This window comes from Rhododendron vialii, chromosome 13a (assembly GCF_030253575.1).
Source record: "Rhododendron vialii isolate Sample 1 chromosome 13a, ASM3025357v1".
NCBI classification, from domain to species: Eukaryota; Viridiplantae; Streptophyta; class Magnoliopsida; order Ericales; family Ericaceae; genus Rhododendron; species Rhododendron vialii.
In genome coordinates this window covers 4,916,355-4,942,932 of record NC_080569.1, presented here as the reverse complement: position 1 = coordinate 4,942,932, position 26,578 = coordinate 4,916,355, and the positions used below count along the sequence as shown (strand labels likewise).

Genomic DNA, 26,578 nt, shown 5'->3' with positions numbered 1-26,578 from the left:
ATTCGGATGAACCAATGTTAATGATCGACTCAAATTGCTTTCGCTGTGATGCAAAAACTAAAAATAAAAACTTAGCCTTAGATTGAGAAATAGATGTGGACCAAGAACTCACTCGATGAGGGCTCTTGAAGACAAACTCTTTATCCAAATCGATCTCGCTCAACACTGTTTCGTCGTTGTCATCTTCGCCGTCATCGAGGTCTTACTCGGAAGCCATTGATTTGCCAAGAGACATGATTTTTACTCAGTTCTTCCTCCATATGAGCGATGAGATTTCGAAAACTAGAAATTCATTCTTCTTTGAGAATATGTACCTGTTTACGCCGCAAGAACAGTCTCATGCCACAAGAACAGTAAACATTCATATCCATTTTTTTGTCTGCCCAAAATGCCCTTCGAGACTCTGACAAAACAAACACAGAAAAGGGACTCAATCGGAAAACATGAAAAGTCCACAGTACCCCTGAACAGCCAACACTAGTCTCTAAAACCCAGGGGCACTTTTGTGGACTCAATCAGAAAACATGAAAAGTCCACAGTACCCCTGAACAGCCAACACTAGTCTCAAAAACCCAGGGGCACTTTTGTCGATTTTGGGCAAAAGGGAAGCCTTCTTGGCTAACTCCTTATATATAGGTGTGGAAATAAAGAAGTTAAATACCGCATCTATTCCTAGATACATAGGCTATACATAAATGAAAATGGAAAAACATACTGCATTTATAAAAGCATCAATCTTTCCGGACATTAATACACATTGGCATAACAAGGCCTCCAATAGACAAAATTGTTGTCAAGGACAACAAAAATGAAAATAAGAAATATAACAAAATTGCAAGAGATACATGCAAGAAAATTATAGGCAGTGCAAGCCTAGAAAGAAGTTTGTGCATGCATTCGTCATGGGAAAAACATTCAAGTTCATGAACCAGTAACACTTTTTGGTAGACGAAATAATGTTTAACAAGTACGCGAACAAGGGGCTATGTAGCCTACTTACCAACTCAGTATCAAGTAACTCGGTCTCAATACTAGTCTGCACATTTTGTCAAAAGTAACATATGCACCCATGCCATCTCCAACTATGCCTAAAGTGGCAAGGATGAGATAGAAATAATTCCCAGGATACTATCGGAACTGCAGGGAACAGTCATACAACCAGAAACTTACCCCACTTCCAGAAGCATATCCTAAAATCACAGATGCCCATTTTCTAAAATCGAACCATCAAACAACTTTCAGATACAATGACGGTCTTGAGATGAATATACACAGGTAATCTAAATTAGGTTCACAAGGGTGGATAGTCAACGCCCAATGCAGTTATGCATATTTTGGAAAAGCTCATGCCCTAGTAAAAACCAAAAGTCATCCAAGAACAAACACCCACAACATCTCACAACTTGACTGACTCCTATATGATATTGCCACCACAAGTTAGCTCAACCTTTTAAAGAGAATGGAACTGGAAAGCATTGCTGAAAAGAATGCACTGAATGGTAACTGAACAACGTTACTACTCAAAACCATTCAAATTTCAGATATTTATGGGACTTTCTTCACCTCGAGTCAACTTCACTAATTCCTTCAGATCATCAGACATAGCACAACTTATAGAGTGTGCTTTAAGGATATCCGGAGTTCTTGATCTGGCAATGTTTGTCGGCAATACCAGAGTCTGCACAAAAATGACCAAAACAAACTTGTCAATGTTAATAAGATGGTTAAATCAAGATCAACAATTAGTCATGGATATGGTAATTATAGGGTTGTCAATTGTCATAACACAAAAAAGGCAACAAGAATGACGCAGACAAAACAATCGCTCCGGTTTCTTGATCCCACCAAAAGGGAAAAAAATCCAAAAGACGAAAAATTGATGATAAAATTAGGAGGTCTTCGCTGAAAAATTAAGAACAAAAATGGAAAGGGGTCCACCTTCTTGTTTCCAAATGCGAACTTCATGAAATCTTCATTAGAAGTCTCTATCATACTGACCAAGCTATTTAGTCCCTCAACAGGCTTATCATTGAAAGTGATGAGAACCTACATTGAAATAAGCAAAAGAAGCATTTATGAGCAAATTAGCATCAATGGTTTGTTTCGTTCATAATTTGAAAGTGGCACAAATTTCCAAACCTGATTTTGCAGTGTAAACTCCGTCTCATACCCAGCATTGATGTCAGCTTTAAGCACCTGACAAACATATTCACACTCCAAAAATAAGTACAACAGACCAATATATTCATGCTTGCTTACCCTAAAGATATATATTCGCCAAAACCTTAAAAAACGATTAAGGATGACCAATATGTATTGCTTAGCACCACTGTGCCCCTAAAGCTACCTAATAAGCATAATAATTGATAATTACGTCCCAAATTGATTTCTAGGTTCTTAAGTAGTGCTCGATACGTTAATATAATTATCTTTTTGACATCCATACACAATTGTTGATTTGTTTTTTTGGATCTGCACACAATTGTTGATTATGAAAGAAAACATGATAATTGCTAATATATCGTCAAAGCTATCAGCAAAGTTGCCAACGCATATGGTTTGCATGACCCACATGTTGGCTAGCCTAGATGGGTTATTAAGTAATTGGTAGCTACAAAACTTTGGACTAGACTACAAGCTCATGGCTAAAGGCTAAGAAGCACAGATACAGACACGAGACACGAATACGACATGGGCACGCTGATTTGCTATTTATCCAAAAAATAGGACATTGACACATTGAGGATAGGTTCAATCCCATATATATAACTCTATTGCCATGTACGTGTGTGTGTATATATATATTATATACAAATATTTGAGCTGTTTTCTCACAGGTATATTTAAAAACATGTTTTAAACAAATTGAAATGTTTTTAGATCATCAAAATATGACCTGAAAGGCTCCAAACTATGAGGTCACCGGAGATGGAAGAGCTGGCCGGAGATGCTCCGGGGGTGGGGGGGGGGGGGGGTTTGTGCGGTGGGGAAGGAGGGAGGGAGGGATTTAGGTGAGGAGATGGGGGGGGGGGGGGGGGGGGAGTGTTTTCTAATCTCGGCCATTGAAATAAATGATTGACATTGTGTCAAAAATTGTGAAAAAATTTGTGTGGGTAGAACCAGTCCCATATGTGTGTGTGTGTATATATACACACACACACGGATGAGGACCGCATTTTAACTACAATGTGGAGGACCGCAATTTAACTAAAATGAGGACCCCTCATGGGATACAGACTGATATATATATATCCACAAGTATACCTCCCAACTTATATAATAGATAAGATAAGATAAGTTATGAAGAATATAGCTGTCATGGGACTCAAGAAATCCTTCAAAAACATGACATGGACATGGCTCAGAATCCTTAAGAAATCCTTATCGAATTCGAATTTAACATGAATAATTGTAAGAACTATCATAATATGTCAAATTTTGATATCTTTCATCATCACTTGCTATGAAGCACAGATACGGATACAACCACTAAGACACGGACATGGCAGGGGACACAACAACAACAAAGCAATAATTATTTTTTAAACCAGTGGAAACATAGGTATCGATAGAAGCATAAAGCACTAATATACATAAACAAGCATCACATGTACATCGTATACACATAATATTTCACTTTTAAACCACAATATTTGGAGTAATTCACATTTACCTCCCAAAATTTAAAATAATTGTGTTTTAACCTTTGTTGGGTCCTTATATAGGTCTCTGCCGTGTCCCTTTAAAAAAATAATTAACTTTAATAGACATATGTTTTTTGCCTGAGTCCTCGGAGTGTCTCCTTGTCCCCCTATCAACATGGGGACACGCCGATTAGTGTCTTTAAAGTGACGTCATTTTGCTACAAAACAGAAGTCCTTGTGGGTTCAGCCACTCTCTCGCCTAAATACATTCTGATTCAATTTGTGAATACAATAAATTTTCACAACACATGAGAAGAATAAACAGAAATGAACAAAGGAGACCTGAAGAAGCACAACAGGCTCTTCGTATAAAGCCTGGAATAAAAGCTTGTCATCGTCTGGCCTCTCATTACAATCTTCGAACTTCTCATTATCATTGTAGTACCTATCATCCTAGGGTAATAAGTTTTTAATAAATACAAGAAAAGAAAGCACAACGGTTAGGAACATTCCATACCAATTATAAAGCAAAACCGATTAATGAAATAATATTCTAAGTTTTATCAAAAGAGCTACCACAAGATATCTAAGTGAACTACTCACCATAACTTCCATACATGGAAAAGAAAGAGTTGTGAAAACAAATCCTCCAATAATGTAATACCGAACAGGCCTCCCAATTATGTTGGCTGGGACGAATTGTTTGTGTGTTGCAAGTTCTGTAATGAATTCACATATCTCTGAACCTCGGCGCACTTTAATAACAACCTTATCGCCCTTATATTTTTTACCAATAAGATAACTGAATTCTATCTGCTGTCCTCTTAAAAATGGAACTGAAAATCAATTGCAAGTAGAGCATAAATATAGAGATGTTTGAGGATCAAATCTTGCATAAAACAAAGGGGAAAACAGGACAAAAGATTTACCTGTTCCATCATTATTAATGTTAATCCCATCGATGCTGAGAATAACATCATTTGGTTTTAGAATCACAGATTCTGGATAGTTTGGATTGACTTCTGTAATAAGGACGCCTTGTTCATCATGTTCCATCTTCATTAACATACGCAGATAAGGATTTTCCATCTCTTGCCACTTGATGCTGAGTAGTGGGAGTCCTGTATTTTGAAGATACGAATGGGGATGCTTAGAATGTTAAGAATTTGAAGAACCAAACACACAATTTAAGGGAAGGAACAAAGAAATAAGGTGTAGCAATGCTGGCATTAGATACAAATAGATAGATGGGATCACTAAACCCTCAGTATTAGTAAAAGGTGGACCTTCATATAGAGGCCAAAGGACCAGAAGCTATTTGATCGGCCCTAAAGCCGCTTATTAGTAGAGTTAGGCTAGACATGGGAGCGATTTTGACACCATCCTCCCAGTAAGGTCTAGACAAAGCACATCCATCCCATTCTAACCGATAAGGTGCCTACGGTGAGCCCAAATGGAATTCTTATTACTCTAGATAGCTGAATCTTGTAATCTTATGTATGATTGATTATGAATCGTAAGGGCCGATTTCATAAAGACAATATAACCACTGTTACGTTTCCACATCAAAGAAAAATACATAAGTCATAATCATCATATAATTCACAACAGAATCATCATATAATTCACAATAGAATATCTAAGTATGATTATGAATCGTAAGGGCCGATTTTATAAAGACAATATAACCACTGTTACATTTCCACATCAAAGAAAAATACATAAGTCATACTCATCATATAATTCACAATAGAATATCTAAAAAAACATGGAGGAAGCTGCGTTGAAAGTCTATGCTAATTAGAGGGGCGGGGTGCCACAACTTTTAAGGCAATGAGAGAAGAAGCTTGTGAAGGCCAGAAGAGCGTATAGGGAGATAGGAGAGAATAGGATTTTATCTCAGAAGGCGAGTAAATCGGCGTCTATATGGTGTTGGTCCATGAATTTTCCAACCTCATAGCCTAAATTATATAAAAGCGGCTTCTCAAAAAGCAAGGACCAACTTGATCGTCTTCCTTAGGGATCCCAGATGAGAGAACCTAGGAGAGCCGCTAATTCCAACTACCGTCCGTGCAAAAACCGTATGAAGGATGGACCAGTTAAGAGAGAATCTCTTCTGTGCTTAGATTCAAATCATGTCATACATGAGGAGGCTTCGTAATATCCAGTGGAATAGGCGAATAGATAAAGGGTTTTCCATTTCACTTATTTAATTTAAGATTTTAAAAATATTATTACGCACCTAATCTAATATGAATTTGTACATTTCTTTCTTTCTTTAGCCCCCATGTTACCAAGAATCCATTTTGATTAAACCAGCTAGTTACGTTTGATTACTCTAGGGAAGTTTCAAACGCCAAAATACTTTAGATAAAAACCAAGAAAGAGAGTATTCCACACGCTCTGAGAGTATTGCAACGTCTACGAGAGCGAGCAAGGAAGAGACAGGCTTTTCCCGCATTTGTTACTTAACCACATAGAGGTTCCTCATTTTATTCAATCAAAGTTTTATTCAACCGTATAGATTTTTAAGAGCTTTTATGTTTTGATTGAAGAGTTCTTTAAATTATAGGGCAATTTTAAATTTAATTTCTACTTATCACGTCTATGTAGACTCGAACAATGGGCCTTTCTTTTTGTCTAGGAGTAGGTAGTCCGCATCTTCACAGAAATCTATTTCACCAAGCCAACCTACGAGACAGTGCCCAAACATGTATGCAACAATACATGAATTACATGGTTAGCGATGTAGTATAGTCACTGTTGCCCATTACAAGAAGTTGGAAAATCCAAGCATACCAGTATATGCTCCATTCTTGTCATAGTCTTGAATGAAGTGCTTAATAACTTCCACAGGTACAAAATCACCATTTTTGTAGCCTTGGGACTGAAGCTTCAATCCTACACATTTGCCTCTTTCATCAAAAGCAGGTCCACCGCCAGACGCTCCGTTCCGGCCTACATTGATCTGTTAAATGGAAGCAAAGTATTTGGATTTGGTTAACCAAAAACAGACCCATACAGTTGCAAAGACCAATGTGGTCGCTTTGGGCTCCCAAATTTTGACCAAAAAATGGAAGCCCCACTTAGGCATAACCCTAATCCTTGCCAAAACAGTAACATATCATTTCTCTTGGGCCTCAATTGATATCAAGTTTACCAAAATCTACTTAATGTTTATAGTTGATAATCAATCTATTAACTATCATGGCAAGCGCAATGGCTAGAATTTCATTCCCCACTTAGAGGTCAAGAGTTTGTTTCCCATGCCCTCCAATGTACCAATAAGAACATGCTAAAAGCCAATGGACATAAGTTTTACAAAGGAAATAAATAACCAATACAAGTGCTCAATTAATTAGAAGGATCATCAATGGACAATTGTTCGCCAAATGTAAGCATTACTTGAAAAACAGAGTGTAGTAATTATAATTCCCTCCAGAGCATAACTTTCCAAAGTTGGAATTGATCAAATCATAGCTTAGCCCTTGAGTCTTGTCATTTTAAATTTCATTGTATAGCCCAAAAAATTTAGGGTCATCCCTATTGAATTGGCAAATTCGGTTTGACATTTGATACAAGTCCTAGCTAATACAAGAAGATGTATGATTGAGTATCACTCAAACACGCTGCCAACTATATATACTTAAATTGATAACCCATCGATGTATCGAAAATCAAAAAAATATACATATGCAGGTGTTTGTTGCAGCCGCACTTATGGTAAAGTTGCTAAATAAAAAGCAGAATTTTCTTTTCAACATCAAGAAAGAAAAATTCAAAAAGCATACTAAAAAATAAGTCTCTTCATCATTTTCAAAAGTTGTTTTCGGCACAAAAGCATAAAGAAGCTGTGCATAGAGAATAGCCAAAATTTGAAAACTGGACAATTCAACCAGAATTGAAACATGACACCATAATTATGTCACAAACTTGTTGAAGATAACAAATACTACAGATATTAGATGCACTTAAACAAATAACTTGTCTTGTTTATTGTCCATAATATGTGATTGAAAGACGTTCTTTATATGCAGCTGTTCAGTTCCCATCCAAGGATTCCCAAGTTTTTGGTGGTTAGGGATGACGGCCGTTTGGAGGATCAGTGATTTGATTACAATTAGGGAACCTCTCAAATATCTTTCTCAAAATGATCAAAAACTACCTGACAAGAACTCTAGACACCCATTCATAGACTGGAGGACCCTACTAAAACTGGAGGACGCTAAAAGGACAAAAAACACGCTCTAAATTTACAGTTACTGCACCAAAATCCCACATCAATAAACATCAAACAAGTGAGGCTTTCTTGTTCTATAAAAGCACTCCCCAAAACTCTTACAATCCCACATATGCTAGAGAAGTTAAAAACTTGCCCGGATACTTAAGTCCGTAATAATTTGAGCGGCGATGTAGAGTTATATCTACTGCCAAAAACAAAAGGCCCAATTTTTTTTGACCCGGTTTTATAGGTTTGCTATGTCAGCCGGCATTTTCTTCTCCGGTTTTATCACTTAACAGTTTAGATTTAAAGACATTGCGTGTAGCACAAAACTTCTAATACGGGAAACTCATAGGCTGTAACACTGACACTGCAGCAAACACTGCTTATGTGCCAAGAAGCACGGACACAGAATTGCCAATCACACGTATTTCTTAGTCATTCACATCAAAGAAGTTTTATACAAGTTGCAGGACACGTTGCAGAAAGAGTGTCGCACAAGTGTTTGATTTAAGATTTTTATTTCCTAATTGTGGACACGAAAAAAATGTATGGGACAAGTGTTTGATAAGTGCCGATACATGGGGGGCCCTTAATTTATATTTTTTAAGTTCTTAGTACATGTTACTTGAATTACTTTGGGCTATTTTGTTATTATAGGTCACCGGGGAGCCGTTTGCATGAATTGGACTTTAATTTAGAGATTCAAGGACACAAAGACGGACCGGGTTGCAACATGGTAAAGTCCAAGTGAAGAATAAAAAAAATCCTAGAAGGTTTAGAAGTCATGGATATTCACAATTATTCAACAAAATATGCACCAATCGAATTTGGAAAGAAAAAGCAAGAGTTTGATTCCCAAGTTGGAAGTGAAACAGGACAACTTTCTGTGTTTTGACCATAAATTTACATTGGTTTATTCATTTGAGGCAATTCAAATTGGGTTGGAAAGCTAATTTAAAGAGCTACAACTTTGCGTGAAATAGTAATTTCCCAATTTTGACTAGGTCAAAACAGCCTCACAAGATGACCCTAAAGAGCTGGAAATAATTCTACACGAATTTCTCTGTTATATCTTGAAACCCTAGCATCTTTGGAAAGAAGTCTCCTATTCCAATAAATACATAACCACATTCATTATTTGGGGTAAGGAATAGAGGGACAGAAGTTTCAAAGACTCGTCTCATCATGAGTGGCTAGACCAATCTCTAGGGTGTAGAAGAAGCAACCATTCAAGTAACTATGCTCTTGAATTGATTCTAAGTTTACTATTTGAATTCGATTGTATGACAACGAATCTTTCATTATATGAATTGGTTTGAATATTTCCTACCTATCTTTGTATTATATTCGCGCTATGAAGTATACTCATGCAATGGTTTTCTTAGATTGCGATTCGAGTGAATGAGATAGATTATGTTAGGATGGACCAGTCGTGCCGACAAGACGATTCTTGCCAAGCCTAAGATAGTCTATACAAATACACGAGCGATGAGTCCCAATAATCCCCTGGGTGATTATTGATGGGGATTGCAAGCCCTCGCAGTAATCTTAATTGATTTGAATAGTAAGCTAGGTTTATACCTAACGTGTTTATGCAGTGGTGGTGGCTTCGAAACAGAAGTGCTGGTCTCGCTTATTTCTTAGTCATTCGCATCATTGAAGTGTCAGACACGTTGCAGGACAGCTTGCAGGACACATTGTAGAAACAGTGTCGAATGTGTTTGAATTAAGATTTTTATTCCATAATTGTGGACATGAAAAAAAAAAAAAAAAAACTTAATGAACGTGTGTCCAGAAGTGTACGAGGAGTGTCGGTGTCCGACACATGTCGGACAAAGACACACTACCAGCTTTTAAGTGTTTGTGCTTATCAGCTTAGCTGCAGTGTAAGTCATATCAATAGCCAGTCAGACATGATAGGACCACAATCCATTAGTTTCCTCTGTGTCCAACCCAAACCAACATAATAATGTGCAATTTCTTCTCCGCAAAATATGCATAATGATAGTTCTACATTAGAGTTTTTCAATAGTTTGCTGTATGGATTGCTTATTGCTATACCCATATTTTAGCATGAAGTTCTATTTCCTTCTTAAGAGGTAAGGCTAAATAACTGGTAAGTCTAGCATACCTTCGCTGTCATTTTGGAACCAGCTTAACTATCAACTAAAATTTCATTAACTCCATGGTTTCTGCATCTTTGATGATGTACCCACATTTTGCAATTTCATAGTTATGAGAAAATAGGTTGAGAAAAGTATTTGAGACATTAAGTAACTACTCTACACCATGACGCTATTACAAAAATTTACAACAAAGACGACACAATCTATCTACGAACTGGAGTATAATAATTATTATTATAACAATTGGAGGTTTTCTTGAGTAATTTGGAGATTGCGAAAATTAAACTCCTAAAAAAGAGGAGATACTCAATCATATGATTTGTAGTACTAAGAACAATATTTCACAGAAATTTTCCCTTCAACATACCCGAAAAGCCAGAAGTTTGGTGCCCCAAAATGAATAACGTGTCATGCCCGATCCCAATACAGAAGCAGTCACCAAAGGCAAATACGCTTCATCTTTTCGAAGGCGATCTATGATCACTTTATCTCCTGGTGATGGCATATCCCCGAACTCCACTGGCTTAACTTGATTCCAAAATTCATCATCATGGACTGTTAGAATTGCTGCATGCAAATCACCACATATAATATCACCCAATTGTTTTTATCGAAAAATTGATCAAAGTCCATGTTGCTTCTTTTTTGACAAACCAAGCCTTATTTGCTGCAATTTCGTGTTTCCAAATCAGGATAAGTTACATAAATACGTATGTGTATCAATTTTTTTTCATTTTATAATTCCCATTGGGATATGTAACGTGTATCGTACCTAATAACACCAACAAACTATGCACATATTCATAAAAAAAAGTATTTAAGATGCAAAACTTTAACTCCCTGAAGTGGGATCTATCACATTCAGGCTTCCTACTGCGTTAGTCACGGAAAGAAAATGAGAGCCCTTGTATGATTCAAAAAAAAACACGATATAATAATGGTTCTTTCTTCTACTCAAGCCCTATATCGAGGTTGGTTTTTTTGAAATTAATTGCACGTCGCCATAATTACATCAAAGTTTAAACAAGTTTGAATAATGCGTTTGGGGTTCTGCTCTAAAAATAAGGCCCAACTTTTTTTCAATAAGTAATCATAGAATACATACTGAATGGGGACACACATATATAATTTAGGATTTCTATACAAAATGGATATGGAATGAGAAACGTATTATTTTTCGAAGGAGACTATATGAATCATATGATAAATATCGTGTACAGTAGGTTTTTAACCACTATGCATGCAAACATTGAGATATGTTATCTTGAATTGAGCAAGATCGCTAGCAATCCAAACGAAAACATCAAAAACAAACAAACACTACCAAATAGATTATTTGACCATTCACCTAAATTCTACAAAAATAAAAAATAAAGATTTGTTTAAACTCGAGAATCAAACATGTAAGAACTAAGAAAGCCCGACATATGACCACAAATCAAATCAAATACAAATAAGAACAAACTACTCAAGAATGCCCGTAGCTAGAGATACATAATCAAATCCCTATGTTAGGAAAAATTCACCCTCTAATGTCCCAGCTACTACACAAAGCAGCACTAACCCAGTTGTTCATATTACCTTTCCAATAGGGATATTTAAAACACAGTGGTATATAAGTGCAAAGCATATAGTTATTGTAAAAGCAGAGCATCTAATCAAGGGCTAGAAAAGTCAAATCGGATTTCTTTTAACACTTTTATGTAAAAAAGGAAGTAATGTTCGCCTAAATATCATATTTTTGCCAGATTTAGCGATACAAAAAGTAGTGCATCAAATGATGCAGAGAGAAAGTAATGTAAACCATACCAAGATCACACTCAGGTGCTACAGCAAGCATTGTAGCTGTATACCTTGGACCCCAGACCTCTCTCCCGACTTCCAATTGAGTGTATTGATCCACTGAATGAGCAGTAGTTAACACTCTTCTCCCACTCAAGATTAATCCAGCACCATAAGACGGCTCCTGTTTCCTTCTCCACGGGGAAAACACATCCACTTCCGCAGCAGTACACAGTACCCCGACAACTGCATCACATTGTGGCTGGAAAAAGAATCCAATAATTAGCATACCCTTATTTTTGTGGTGTTCGAGTACTGCTATGAGTACCGACCAAAACCGTAGGGAAATCGTACCGACGGCCGTGCCGGGCTGCCTCCGGACACCGGACGGCCAATCCGAGCCGTCCAAAATTTCTTAAAAAAAAAAAACTTAGAGGCCTTCGTGGGAATCAATGGCATCCAATGTGTGTAGGGTGTTTGATCTAAACACGCTATTTATACACGAAAAATAGGGTGTTTAGATAAGCATCCTCTTTATCTAAATACCAAACACCCTATTTTTGTGTATGAATAGAGTATTTAAATCAATCACCCTACACACATCGAATGCCGTTGACTCCTGTGTCTGTGTGTCTGCGTAGGCCCCCTTGGTTTTTTATTTAGAATTTTTGGAGGTGGCCGGAGACTCGCCGTAGGTACAATTTCCCTATGCCACCTTCAGTACCTGTGTCATTTCTGTTCTTTCTTTTTGCATAACCAACCTTAATCTGGCATGGCTGCAAGTAAATTCTTTTTAATAGCTGAAATATTTTATTTAATTTTTGATGTTTGGCTAGAAAAAGACAGAAGAAAATATTCTACATTGTATATAATATTTTAACAAACGGAGTCTAAGAAACGAAATAGACCAATAGAGATTCCTTTTTTATTGGAAATTGAATTTTACGGTCCCTTTTTGACATCTATACCTTTTTTTTTTTTTTGTCATCTAGCAAAAAAATACACACACATTCAACACTTTTGTCTTCTAGCAAAAAAATACGTACACTTTCAACGCTAAAATTCAAAAAAAGGGGTGTAAATGTCAAAAAAAAAAAGAGTGTAGAATTTTTATTTCATGATTTTCTTTCTTTCTTTTTTTTCACCATTAGAGAGCGCGGATAATTAATTATTAATCAAACTCAGTAACTCACCATATCCTCCTCCCGGCCGCATTCTTCAAAATCACCATCATCAGGTTCTTTTTCACGATATTTATCACAGCCTACCGATTTCCTCACAATGTCCCTGACAGAGGAGCGATAGGAGAAAGACCTAATAACGGTAGTACTACTATTACATTTACGTAGTAGAGCACAATGGTCGACCCGATCATCATACGGTGATGAAATTGAGAGGAAAGATTGAAAACTCGTGTGGAGTTTGGAAGCAGGAGAAGAAAAAGAAGAAGAAACAACGGACGGCAACCGTACGGATTTCTTGGAATCGCTGTGGATTGACTTATTAAACTTATTACAAAAGAGAGGATTAGCGATCGGAGAAGTAGTAGCCAAAATCTTGGAATGAAAGAGACGACGGAACGGCCAGACAGAGATCAGATGCCTACACATACTGTACTTACAGAAGCGAAACCCCTCTTTCGTATGATGCTTTGTCTGTAGTAGCCCTAGGAATGTGCACCCACGGCGAAACCCCCTCTTCTAAATTTATACTCTCCGGTTTCCATTTTTTTATGTCTTTCAACTATTTATGGGAACATAATACTTTTGACCAAAATATAGAAAAATGTAATCAGTGACGGACCTAGAATTTACACCAAGTGAGAACACATATATATCAAATGAGGGAAAAAATTTTGAAATGGTCCCTATAGTTAAGTGTTTGTGTAAACTTGGTCCCTATAGTTATAATTGGCTCGATTTACACTCTGTACTTTCTATTTTGTTCCAATTAATTTGATCCAATTACTAACTACCGTTAGTTCGCCGTTAGTTCTTTTAATAGCAAAATCAAATGGCCCCCTTTTTTGGAGTTAAAACAGTAATTCTCTCATTCTCCTCTTGCCCTAATATACCTCTAAACCAAAATACAGCTCATTTTTCCATAATCCATTGATAAGGAGGCACCTGAGAAGAAATTTAGTTATAATTTTCTGCAAAAAAATTGTCCTCCAATTCAGCATTTTTATGATCAGCCATGAGGTAACATAACCACTAATATTGTCTACCTGTTCAACTTGTGGACAAATACTGAGATGCCTTATTTTTTGCATAGTACTGAAAATGCATATAGAATGATGTCCAAAAGTCACAACAAGATATAGATCCAAAAGTCACAATATAATAAAAAACTATGTCCAAAAGTCAGAATATTATATAAACTCAGTTCTAGGGATGGCAATTCCAGCCGACCCGACCCAACCTGCCCCGTTCCCCGCCCCAAGTGGGTAGGAGATTCGGAGATTATTTGGGGATCGGGTAGGGTATGGGGATAATTTTCAAAAAAAAGTGGGGAACGGGTAGGGGGTGGATATGAGGTAGTACCCGCCCGATCCCCGCCCCGCCCTAGAGGTAGCAGGGATGGAAGGTAAAAATAAATCCCCAGTGGGGATTGGGGCGGGGATGGGGAGGGATTTGGATTCGGGGATAGTGGTATCCACCCCCGACCCTCCCCATTGCCATCCCTACTCAATTCCAAATTTAGTAAGTCATAACTTAATACATAGACATAACAAAACACTCAACTAGGTTACAATAAATCTAACTTAACAACCCAAATGGTTACAAAAACTAGTGCCTTGTCATTCCATTCATTTTCCTACACTTGGCACATGCACTGATTCCTAACTAGGAATGTTGAAGTTTTGAGTAGTCCCACATTGGTAACAATGGCCTGTTACTGATCATTGCCTTTCCTCCTCTACCTCTGGCTCTTCCTTTGCCTCTTCTTCCACCTCTGCATCCATCTCTGCCTCGACCCCTACCTCCACCTCTACATCCATTTGATTTTGCTGTTAAAAAGACTTAACGGCGGACTAACGGCAGTTAGCAATTGGACCAAATTGGAACAAAATAAAAAGTACAGAGTGTAAATCGAGCCAATTAAAACTACAGAGACCAAGTTGACACAAACACTTAACTACAGGGACCATTTTGGTTTTTTTCCCATTAAAAGATATATCCCGAACTCTAACGAAAAAATGAATGAGAAGTCCTAATTTATCTAGATCTAATTTAATTGTTCAGATGCAAAGTATTTTGGATGTAAGAAAATGTAGTTTCTTAAGTTTAAAATCTTAAATTTGCAGTTGCAATAGCAATATTTATCCAATAAAAAAAAAAGGTTCCAATAGCGAAAAGCCCAATCAAAAGCCATTGTGAAGAGAGATCCATGGGGTACGTGGAAAGTATGTCAGCAAACGCCTTGAAAAGTCAAAGATGGGTATCTCTGTAAAAGAAATTGGCAAACTTGTTGTACAGTGCTTGAAAGCATAACCAAAGAAGGAAAAAAACTTGCAGAACTGTGAAGGCACGTTAACAAGTACGCGAACAAGGAGCTATGTAGTCTACTTACCAACTCAGTATCAAGTAACTCGGTCTCAATACTAGTCTGCACATTTTGTCAAAAGTAACATATGCACCCATGCCATCTCCAACTATGCCTAAAGTGGCAAGGATGAGATAGAAATAATTCCCAGGATACTATCGGAACTGCAAACAGTCATACAACCAGAAACTTACCCCACTTCCAGAAGCATATCCTAAAATCACAGATGCCCGTTTTCTAAAACCGAACCATCAAGCAACTTTCAGATACAATGACGGTCTTGAGATGAATATACACAGGCAATCTAAATTATGTTCACAAGGGTGGATAGTCAACGCCCAATGCAGTTATGCGTATTTTGGAAAATCTCATGCCGTAGTAAAAACCAAAAGTCATCCAAGAACAACCACCCGCAACATCTCACAACTTGACTAACTCCTATATGATATTGCCACCACAAGTTAGCTCAACCTTTTAAAGAGAATGGAACTGGAAAGCATTGCTGAAAAGAATGCACTGAATGGTAACTGAACAACGTTACCACTCAAAACCATTCAAATTTCAGATATATATGGGACTTTCTTCGCCTCAAGTCAACTTCACTAATTCCTTCAGATCATCAGACATAGCACAATTTATAGAGTGTGCTTTAAGGATATCCGGAGTTCTTGATCTGGCAATGTTTGTTGGCAATACCATAGTCTGCACAAAAATGACCAAAACAAACTTGCCACCGTTAATAAGATGGTTAAATCAAGATCAACAATTAGTCACGGATATGGTAATTATAGGGTTGTCAATTGTCAAAACACAAAAATGGCAACAAGAATGACACAGACAAAACAATACCTCCGGTTTCTTGATCTCACCGAAAGGAAAAAAATCCAAAAGATGAAAAATTGATGATAAAATTAGGAGGTCTCCGCTGAAAAACTAAGAACAAAAATGGAAAGTGGTCCACCTTCTTGTTTGCAAATGTGAACTTCATGAAATCTTCCTTACAAGTCTCTACCATACTGACCAAGCTATTTAGTCCCTCAACAGGCTTATCATTGAAAGTGACGAGAACCTACATTGAAATAAGCAAAAGACGCATTTATAAGCAAATTAGCATCAATGGGTTTGTTTCATTCATAATTTGAAAGTGACACAAATTTCCAAACCTGATTTTGCAGTGTACACTCCGTCTCATACCCAGCATTGATGTCAGCTTTAAGCACCTGACAAACATATTCACACTCCAAAATAAGTACAACAGACCAACATATTCATGCTTGCTTACCCTAAAGAAATATATTCGCGCCAATACCTTAAAAACGATTAAGGATGAGCAATATGTATGGCTTAGCACCACTGTGCCACTAAAGCTACCTAATAAGCATAATAATTGATAATTATGTCCCAAATTGATTTCTAGGTTCTTAAGTAGTGCTTGATACGTTAATATAATTATCTTTTTGACATCCACACACAATTGTTGATTTGTTTTATTGGATCCGCACACAATTGTTGATTATGAAAGAAAAGATGATAATTGCTAATATATCGTCAAGCAAAGTTGTCAATGCATATGGTTTGCATGACCCACATGTTGGCTAGCCTAGATGGGTTATTAAGTAATTGGTAGCTACAAAACTTTGGACTAGACTACAAGCTCATGGCTAAAGGCTAAGAAGCACAGATACAGACACGAGACACGAATATGACATGGACACGCTGATTTGTTATTTATCCAAAAAATAGGACAGCGATACGTTGAGGATAGGTTCAATCCCATATATATAACTCTATTGCCATGTACGTGTGTGTATATATTTGAGTTGATTTCTCACGGGTATATTTAAAAACATGTTTTAAACAAGTTGAACGGTTTAGATCATCAAAATATGACCCGAAAGGCTCCAAACTATGAGGTCATTGTCTACAGAGGGAGTCGACAGAGATGGAGGAGCTGGCCGGAGATGCTCTGAGAAGGAAGGGGGGGGGGGTTGTGCGGTGGGGAAGGAGAGAGGGAGGGATTTAGGTGAGGAGATGGGGAGGGAGGAGAGAGTGTTTTCTAATCTCGACCATTGATATAAATGATTGACATTGTGTCAAAATTTGTGTGGGTAGAACCAGTCCCATATGTGTGTGGCACTCAAGAAATCCTTCAAAGACAAGACATGGACATGGCTCAGAATCCTTAAGAAATCCTTAACGAATTCGAATTTAACATGAATAATTGTAAGAACTATCATAATATGTCAAATTTTGATATCTTTCATCATCACATGCTATGAAGCACGGATACGGATACAAACACTAAGGCACGGACATGGTAGGGGACACAACAACAATAAAGCAATAATTATTTTTTATACCAGTGGAAACATAGGTATCGATAGAAGCATAAAGCATTAATATACATAAACAAGCATCACATGTACATTGTATACAAATAATATTACACTTTTAAACCACAATATTTGGAGTAATTCAACATTTACCCCCCAAAATTTAAAATAATTGTGTTTTAACCTTTGTTGGGTCCTTATACAGGTCTCCGTTGTGTCCCCTTATAAAATAATTAACTTTAATAGACATGGGGACACGGGGACACGCCGGTTAGTGTCTTTAAAGTGACGTCATTTTGCTACACAACAGAAGTCCTTATGGGTTCAGCCACTCTCTCCCCTAAATGCATTCTGATTCAATTTGTGAATACAATAAATTTTCACAGCACATGAGAATAATAATCAGAAATGAACAGAAGGAGACCTTAAGAAGCACAACAGGCTCTTCGTATAGAGCTTGGAATAAAAGCTTGTCATCGTCTGGCCTCTCATTATCAATGTAGTACCTATCATCCTAGTGTAATAAGTTTTTAATAAATACAAGAAAAGAAAGCACAAGGTTAGGAACATTCCATACCAATTATAAAGCAAAACCGATCAATGAAATAATATTCTAAGTTTTATCAAAAGAGCTACCACAAGATATCTAAGTGAACTACTCACCATAACTCTCATACATGGAAAAGAAAGAGTGGTGAAAACAAATCCTCCAATAATGTAATACCGAAGAGGCCTCCCAATTATGTTGGCCGAGACGAATTGTTTGTGTGTTGCAAGTTCTGTAGTGAATTCACATATCTCTGAACCTCGGCGTACTTTAATAACAATCTTATCGCCAACATATTTCTTTCCAATGAGATAACTGAATTCTATCCTCTGTCCTCTTAAAAATGGAACTGAAAATTAATTGCAAGTAGAGCATAAATATAGAGATGTTGTTTAAGGATCAAATCTTGCATAAAACAAAGGGGAAAACAGGACAAAAGATTTACCTGTTCCATCATTATTAATGTTAATCCCATCGATGCTGAGAATAACATCGTTTGGTTTTAGAACCACAGATTCTGGATAGTTAGGACTGACTTCTGTAATAAGGACGCCTTGTTCATCATGTTCCATCTTCATTAACATACGCAGATAAGGATTTTCCATCTCTTGCCACTTGATGCCAAGTAGTGGGAGTCCTGTATTTTGAAGATACAAATGGGGATGCTTAGATTGTTAAGAATTTGAAGAACCAAACACACGATTTAAGGGAAGGAACAAAGAAATAAGGTGTAGCAACGCTGGCATTAGATACAAATAGATAGATGGGATCACTAAACCCTTAGTATTAGTAAAAGGTGGACCTTCATATAGAGGCCAAAGGACCAGAAGCTATTTGATCGGCCCTAAAGCCGCTTATTAGTAGAGTCAGGCTAGACATGGGAGCGATTTTGACACCATCCTCCCAGTAAGGTCTAGACAAAGCACATCCATCCCATTCTAACCGATAAGGTGCCTACGGTGAGCCCAAATGGAAATCTTATTACTCTAGATGGCTGAATCTTGTAATCTTATGTATGATTGATTATGAATCGTAAGGGCCAATTTTATAAAGACAATATAACCATTGTTATGTTTCCACATCAAAGAAAAATACATAAGTCATAATCATCATATAATTCACAATAGAATATCTAAGTATGATTGATTATGAATCGTAAGGGCCGATTTTATAAAGACAATATAACCACTGTTACGTTTCCACATCAAAGAAAAATATATAAGTCATACTCATCATATAATTCACAATAGAATATCTAAAAAAACATGGAGGAAGCTGCGTTGAGAGTCGATGTTAATTAGAGGGGCAGGGTGGCACGACTTTTAAGGCAAGAAGGCCAGAAGAGCGTATAGGGAGATAGGAGAGAATAGAATTTTATCTCAAAAGGCGAGTAAATTGGCTTTTATATGGTGCTGGTCCATGAATTTTCCACCCTTATTGCCTAAATTATATAAAAGCAGCTTCTCAAAAAGCAAGGACCAACTTGATCATCTTCCCTAGGGATCCCAGATGAGAGAACCTAGGAGAGCCGCTAATTCCAACTACCGTCCGTGCAAAAACCGTATGAAGGATAGAATAGTTAAGAGAGAATCTCTTATGTGCTTAGATCCAAATCATGTCATACATGAGGAGGCTTCGTAATATCCAATGGAATAAGCGAATTAATAAAGGTTTTTCCATTTCACTTATTTAATTTAAGATTTTAAAAATATTATTACGCACCTAATCTAATATGAATTTGTACATTTCTTTCTTTCTTTAGCCCCCATGTTACCAAGAATCCATTTTGATTGAACCAGCTAGTTACGTTTGATTACTCTGGGGAAGTTTCAAACGCCAAAATACTTGAGATAAAAACTAAGAAAGAGAGTATTCCACACGCTCTGAGAGTATCGCAACGTCTGTGAGAGCGAGCAAGGAAAAGAAAGGCTTTTCCCGCATTTGTTACTTAAACCACATAAGAGGTTCCTCATTTTATTCAATCAAAGTTTTATTCAACCGTACAGATTTTTAAGAGCTTTTATGTTTTGATTGAAGATTCTTTAAATTATAGGGCTATTTTAAATTTAATTTCTACCTATCACGTCTATGCGGACTCGAACAATGGGCCTTTCTTTTTGTCTAGGAGTTGGTAGTCCGCATCTTCACAGAAATCTATTTCACCAAGCCAATCAACGAGACAGTGCCCAAACATGTATGCAACAATACATGAATTACATGGTTGGCAATGTAGTACAGTCACTGCAATTTGTTGACTATGAAAAAGAAGATAGAATATACATTAGGGTTGCCCATTACAAGAAGTTGCAAAATCCAAGCATACCAGTATATGCTCCATTCTTGTCATAGTCTTGAATGAAGTGCTTAATAACTTCTGCAGGTACAAAATCACCACTTTTGTAGCCTTGGTACTGAAGCTGCAATCCTACACATTTGCCTCTTTCATCAAAAGCAGGTCCACTGAGAGTCGCTCCCCTCCGGCCTACATTGATCTGTTAAATGAAAGCAAAGTATTTGGATTTGGTGAACCAAAAACAGACCCATACAGTTGCAAAGACCAATGTAGTCGCTTTGGGCTCCCAAATTTTGACCAAAAAATGGAAGCCCCACTTAGGAATAACCATAATCCTTGCCAAAACAGTAACATATCATTTCTCTTGGGCTTCAATTGATATCAAGTTTACCAAAATCTACTTAATGTTTATAGTTGATAATCAGAATCTATTAACCATTATGGCTAGCCCAATGGCTAGAATTTCATTCCCCACTTAGAGGTCAAGAGTTTGTTTCCCATACCCTCCAACGTACCAATAAGAACATACTAAAAGCCAATGGACATAAGTTTTACAAAGGAAATAAATGACCAATACAAGTGCTCAATTAATTAGAAGGATCATCAATGGACAATTGTTCGCCAAATGTAAGCATTACTTGAAAAACAGAGTAGTAATTATAATTCCCTCCAGAGCATAACTTTCCAAAGTTGGAATTGATCAGATCATAGCTTAGCCCTTAAGTTTTATCATTTTAAATTTCGTTGTATAGCCCAAAAATATAGGGTCATCCCTACTGAATTGGCAAATTCGGTTTGACATTTGATACAAGTCCTAGCTAATACAAGATGTATGATTGAGTATCACTCAAACGCGCTGCCAACTATATATACTTAAATTGATAACCCATCGATGTATCGGAAATCAAAGATAATAACATATGCAGGTGTTTGTTGCAGCCGCACTTATGGTAAAGTTGCTTAATAAAAAGCAGAATTTTCTTTTCAACATCAAGAAAGAAATTCAAAAAGCATACTAAGAAATTAGCCTCTTCATTATTTTCAAAAGTTGTTTTCGACACAAAAGCATAAAGAAGCTGTGTTAGGATCGTCACACACACGCACACGATTTACGAGTATAAAATAGTAAATAAATCGACACAGCAATATACGTGGTTCCCCAAAACCGGGTACGTCCACAAGAGCGAGAGCGGCTGCTATTCTTATTATCATAGTTATGAAATAGGATTTACAACATATAGTATTTATAACGACTCTAATCTAACCTTAACCTGGTATTTGGTCCGTATCCCAAAAATACCCTTGTACGAACTTCTCTCTAAAACTCCTTAATATCTCTTCATACTTAACATATGAGCCACAGTTCGAACACTGTGCATAGAGAATAGCCAAATTTTGAAAAACCAGACAATTCAACCAGAATTGAAACATGACATCATAATTATGTCACAAACTTGTTGAAGATAATAAATACTACAGATATTAGGTGCACTTATACAAATAACTTGTCTTGTTTATTGTCCATAATATGTGATTGATAGACATTCTTTATATGCAGCTGTTCAGGTACCATCAAAGGATTCCCAAGTTTTTGGTGGTTGGGGACGACGACCGTTTGGAGGATCAGTGATTTGATTACAATTAGGGAACCTCTCAAATATCTTTCTCAAAATGATCAAAAACTACCTAACAAGGACTCTAGACACCCATGCATAGACTGGAGGACCCTACTAAAACTAGAGGACGCTAAAGGACAAAAAACACGCTCTAAATTTACAGTTACTGCACCAAAATCCCACATCAATAAGCACCAAACAAGTGAGGCTTTCTTGTTCTATAAAAGCACTCCCCAAAACTCTTACAATCCCACATATGCTAGAGAAGTTAAAAACTTGCCTGGATACTCTAGTCCATAATAATTTGAGCGGCAGTGTAGAGTTATATCTACTGCCAAAAACAAAAGGCCCAATTTTTTTTGACCCACGACCGGTTTTATAGGTTTGCTATGTCAGCCGGCATTTTCTTCTCCGGTTTTATCACTTAACAGTTTAGATTTAAAGACATTGCGTGTAGCACAAAACTTCTGACACGGGAAACTCATAAGCTGCAACACTGACACTGCAGCAAACACTGCTTATGTGCCAAGAAGCACGGACACAAAATTGCCAATCACACGTATTTCTTAGTCATTCACATTAAAGAAGTTTTGTACAAGTTGCAGAACAGGTTGCAGGACACGTTGCAGAAAGAGTGTCGCACATGTGTTTAATTTAAGATTTTTATTTCCTAATTGTGGACACGAAAAAGATGTATTGGACAAGGGTTTGATAAGTGCCGATACATTGGGGGCCCTTTAATTTATATTTTTTAAGTTCTTAATACATGTTACTTGAATTACTTTGGGCTATTTTGTTATTATGGGTCACCGAGGAGCCGTTTGCATGAATTGGAATTTAATTTAGAGATTTAAGGACACAAAGACGGACCGGGTTGCAACTTGTTACAGTCCAAGTGAAGAATAAAAAAAAAATCCTAGAAGGTTTAGAAGTCATGAATATTCAGAATTATTCAACAAAATATGCACCAATCGAATTTGGAAAGAAAAAGCAAGAGTTTGATTGAATCCCAAGTTGGAAGTGAATCAGGACAACTTTCGGTATTTTGACCATAAATTTACATTGGTTTATTCATTTGAGGCAATTCAAATTGGGCTGGAAAGCTAATTTGAAGTTCTATTTCCTTTTTAAGAGGTAAGGCTAAACAACTGGTAAGTCTGATATACCTTCGCTGTCATTTTGGAACCAGCTTAACTATCAACTAAAATTTCATTAACTCCATTGTTTCTACATCTTTGATGATGTACCCACATTTTGCAATTTCATAGTTATGAGAAAATAGGGTGAGAAAAGTATTTGAGACATTAAGTAACTACTCTACACCATGGCGCTATTACAAAAATTTACAACAAAGATGACACAATCTATCTGCGAACTGGAGGATAATAATTATTATTATAAAAATTGGAGGTTTTCTTGAGTAATTTGGAGATTTCTAAAATTAAACTCCTAAAAAAGAAGAGGGACTCAATCATATGATTTGTAGTACTAAGAACAATATTTCACAGAAATTTTCCCTTCAACATACCCGAAAGGCCAGAAGTTTGGTGCCCCAAAATGAATAACGTGTCATGCCCGATCCCAATACACAAGCAGTCACCAAAGGCTTCGCTCCACCTTTTCGAAGGCGATCTATGATCACTTTATCTCCTGGTGATGGCATATCCCCAAATTCCACTGGCTTAACTTGATTCCAGAATTCATCATCATGGACTGTTAGAATTGCTGCATGCAAATCACCACATATAATATCACCCAATTGTTTTTATCGAAAAATTGATCAAAAGTCCATGTTGCTTCTTTTTTGACAAACCAAGCCTTATTTGTTGCAATTTCGTGTTTCCAAATCGGGATACGTTACATAGATACGTATGTGTATCAAATTTTTTTCATTTTATAATTCCCATTGGGATATGTAACGTGTATCGTACCTGATAACACCAACAAACTATGCACATATTCATAAAAAAAAGAAAAGAATTTAAGATGCAAAACTTTAACTCCCTGAAGTGGGATCTATCACATTCAGGCTTCCTACTACCTTAGTCACGAAAAGAAAAGGAGAGCCCTTACATGATTCAGAAAAAACACGATCTAATAATGGTTCTTTCTTCTACTCAAGCCCTATATCGAGGTTGGTTTCTTTGAAATTAATTGCACATCGCCATAATTACATCAAAGTTTAAACAAGTTTGAATAATGCGTTTGGGGTTCTGCTCTAAAAATAAGGTCCAACTTTTTTCCAATAAGTAATCATAGAATACGTACTGAATGGGGACACACATATATAATTTAGGATTTCTATACAAAATGGATATGGAATGGGAAACGTATTATTTTTTGAAGGAGACTATATGAATCATATGATAAATATCTTGTACAGTAGGTTTTTAACCACTATGCATGCAAACATTGAGATATGTTATCTTGAATTGAGCAAGATCTCTAGCAATCCAAACGAAAACATCAAAAACAAACAAACACTACCAAATAGATTATTTGACCATTCACCTAAATTCTACAAAAATAAAAAATAAAGATTTGTTTAAACTCGAGAATCAAACATGTAAGAACTAAGAAAGCCCGACATATGACCACAAATCAAATCAAATACAAATAAGAACAAACTACTCAAGAATGCCCGTAGCTGGAGATACATAATCAAATCCCTATGTTAGGAAAAATTCACCCTCTAATGTCCCAGCTACTACACAAAGCAGCACTAACCCAGTTGTTCATATTACCTTTCCAATAGGGATATTTAAAACACAACGGTATATAAGTGCAAAGCATATCGTTATTGTAAAAGCAGAGCATCTAATCAAGGGCTAGAAAAGTCAAATCGGATTTCTTGTAACACTTTTATATAAAAAAGGAAGTAATGTTTGCCTAAATCTCATATTTTTGCCAGATTTAGCGATACAAAAAGTGGTGCATCAAATGATGCAGAGAGAAAGGAAGGTAAATCATACCAAGATCACACTCAGGTGCTACAGCAAGCATTGTAGCTGTACACTTTGGACCACCCCAGACCTCTTTCCTGACTTCCAATTGAGTGTATTGATCCACTGAATGAGCAGTAGTTAACACTCTTCTCCCACTCAAGATTAATCCAGCACCCAAAGACGGCCCTTGTCTCCTTCTCCACGGGGAATACACATCCGCATCCGCAACAGTACACAGTACCCCGACAACTGCATCACATTGTGGCTGGAAAAAGAATCCAATAATTAGCATACCCTTACTTTTGTGGTGTTCCGCATGATCACCGAAATGGGTAAACAATATAACTTCCAATGAAACGGCTATCTTATCTAAGAAGAAATCTTAAATAATGCATAACCCTTTTAATAATTAGCATACCCTTACTTTTTGCTTTTATTTTTGCATAACCAACCTTAATCTGGCATGGATGCAAGTAAATTCTTTTTAATAGCTGAAAATATTCTACATTGTATATAATATTTTAACAAACGGAGTCTAAGAAACGAAATAGACCAATAAAGAATCATTTTTTATTTCATCTCGATTCTTTCTTTCTTTTTTTTCACCATTAGAGAGCGCGGACAATTAATTATTATTAATCAAACTCACCATATCCTCCTCCCGGCCGCATTCTTCAAAATCACCATCATCAGGTTCTTCTTCTTCATGATCATTATCACAGACTACCGGTTCCTTCACAATGTCCCTGACAAAGGCGCGAGAGGAGAAAGACCTAATAACGGTAGTGCTACTATTACATTTACGTAGTAGAGCACAATGGTCGACCCGATCTTCATACGATGATGAAATTGAGAGGAAAGATTGAAAACTTGTGTGGAGTTTGGAGGCAGGAGAAGAAACAACGGACGGCAACCGTACGGATTTCTTGGAATCGCTGTGGATTGACTTATCAAACTTATTACAAAAGAGAGGATTAGCGATCGGAGAAGAAGAAGCAGCCAAAATCTTGGAATGAAAGAGACGACGGGACGGCCAGACTGATATCAGATGCCTACACATACTGTACTTACAGAAGCGAACCCCCTCTTTCGTACGATGCTTTGTCTGTAGTAGCCCTAAACACACACCTATTTATACACTCCCACCTCCACACACATTGAATGTGTAGTGTGCGTTGGCTCTATCTCTATTGTGTGTGTAAATGGGTATGTATTTGGGTGTGGAAGTAGAATAATTGCGAAATTTATACTCCCTTTCCGTTTCCATTTTTTTGTCTTCAATTATTCAAGAGAACACAATTATTACACTTCCAAAATACGGAGAAGTATAATTAGTGGTTGGCGGATCTAGAATTTGCACCAAGTGGGGTCACATATATATCATTAACAATTTTAACAAAAAATTAAAATGAAGCAATATTGTGCAAGGACCAATTTTTTCGAACAATCAAAAGATATATCCCGAACTTTAACGAAAAAATAAATGAAAAGTCCTAATTTATGTAGGTCTAATTTAACTGT

General features: G+C 36.9%; 2 protein-coding genes across 3 annotated transcripts; both read right to left on the bottom strand.

Moving 5' to 3' along the window:
- Positions 1–1,138: 1,138 nt before the first annotated feature.
- On the bottom strand, positions 1,139–13,491 carry LOC131314167 (protease Do-like 9). Its single transcript, XM_058342658.1, has 10 exons — positions 12,971–13,491; positions 11,805–12,039; positions 10,363–10,562; positions 6,444–6,612; positions 4,574–4,765; positions 4,248–4,480; positions 3,987–4,097; positions 2,140–2,196; positions 1,939–2,046; positions 1,139–1,678 (listed from the first exon to the last, which is right to left on the bottom strand). Exons 1-10 carry the CDS (start codon positions 13,385–13,387, stop codon positions 1,538–1,540), a joined length of 1,863 nt encoding a protein of 620 aa, XP_058198641.1. The 5' UTR covers positions 13,388–13,491; the 3' UTR covers positions 1,139–1,537.
- Positions 13,492–15,502: 2,011 nt separating this feature from the next.
- Positions 15,503–26,173, bottom strand: LOC131314166 (protease Do-like 9). Of its 2 annotated transcripts, XR_009196319.1 has the most exons (11): positions 25,707–26,173; positions 25,085–25,322; positions 23,641–23,837; positions 20,527–20,695; positions 18,649–18,840; positions 18,320–18,552; positions 18,081–18,170; positions 16,487–16,543; positions 16,285–16,392; positions 15,731–16,025; positions 15,503–15,627 (listed from the first exon to the last, which is right to left on the bottom strand). XR_009196319.1 is itself a non-coding variant. In XM_058342657.1 (10 exons), exons 1-10 carry the CDS (start codon positions 26,115–26,117, stop codon positions 15,912–15,914), a joined length of 1,809 nt encoding a protein of 602 aa, XP_058198640.1. In that variant the 5' UTR covers positions 26,118–26,173; the 3' UTR covers positions 15,503–15,911. The 2 variants fall into 2 exon arrangements, 1 of the variants encoding a protein (XP_058198640.1); XM_058342657.1 differs by having other exon boundaries at positions 15,503–16,025.
- Positions 26,174–26,578: the final 405 nt, after the last annotated feature.

Coding starts and splice junctions, on each gene's coding strand:
- LOC131314167 (XM_058342658.1), bottom strand. CDS start 13,387: ATGTGTAGGCATCTGATCTCTGTCTGGCCGTTCCGTCGTCTCTTTCAT. Junction 4,481..4,573: donor CATTAATAATGATGGAACAG/GTAAATCTTTTG, acceptor ATTGATTTTCAG/TTCCATTTTTAAGAGGACAG. Junction 1,679..1,938: donor TCGCATTTGGAAACAAGAAG/GTGGACCCCTTT, acceptor ATTTTTGTGCAG/ACTCTGGTATTGCCGACAAA.
- LOC131314166 (XM_058342657.1), bottom strand. CDS start 26,117: ATGTGTAGGCATCTGATATCAGTCTGGCCGTCCCGTCGTCTCTTTCAT. Junction 18,553..18,648: donor CATTAATAATGATGGAACAG/GTAAATCTTTTG, acceptor ATTAATTTTCAG/TTCCATTTTTAAGAGGACAG. Junction 18,171..18,319: donor TTCCATGTATGAGAGTTATG/GTGAGTAGTTCA, acceptor TTATTACACTAG/GATGATAGGTACTACATTGA.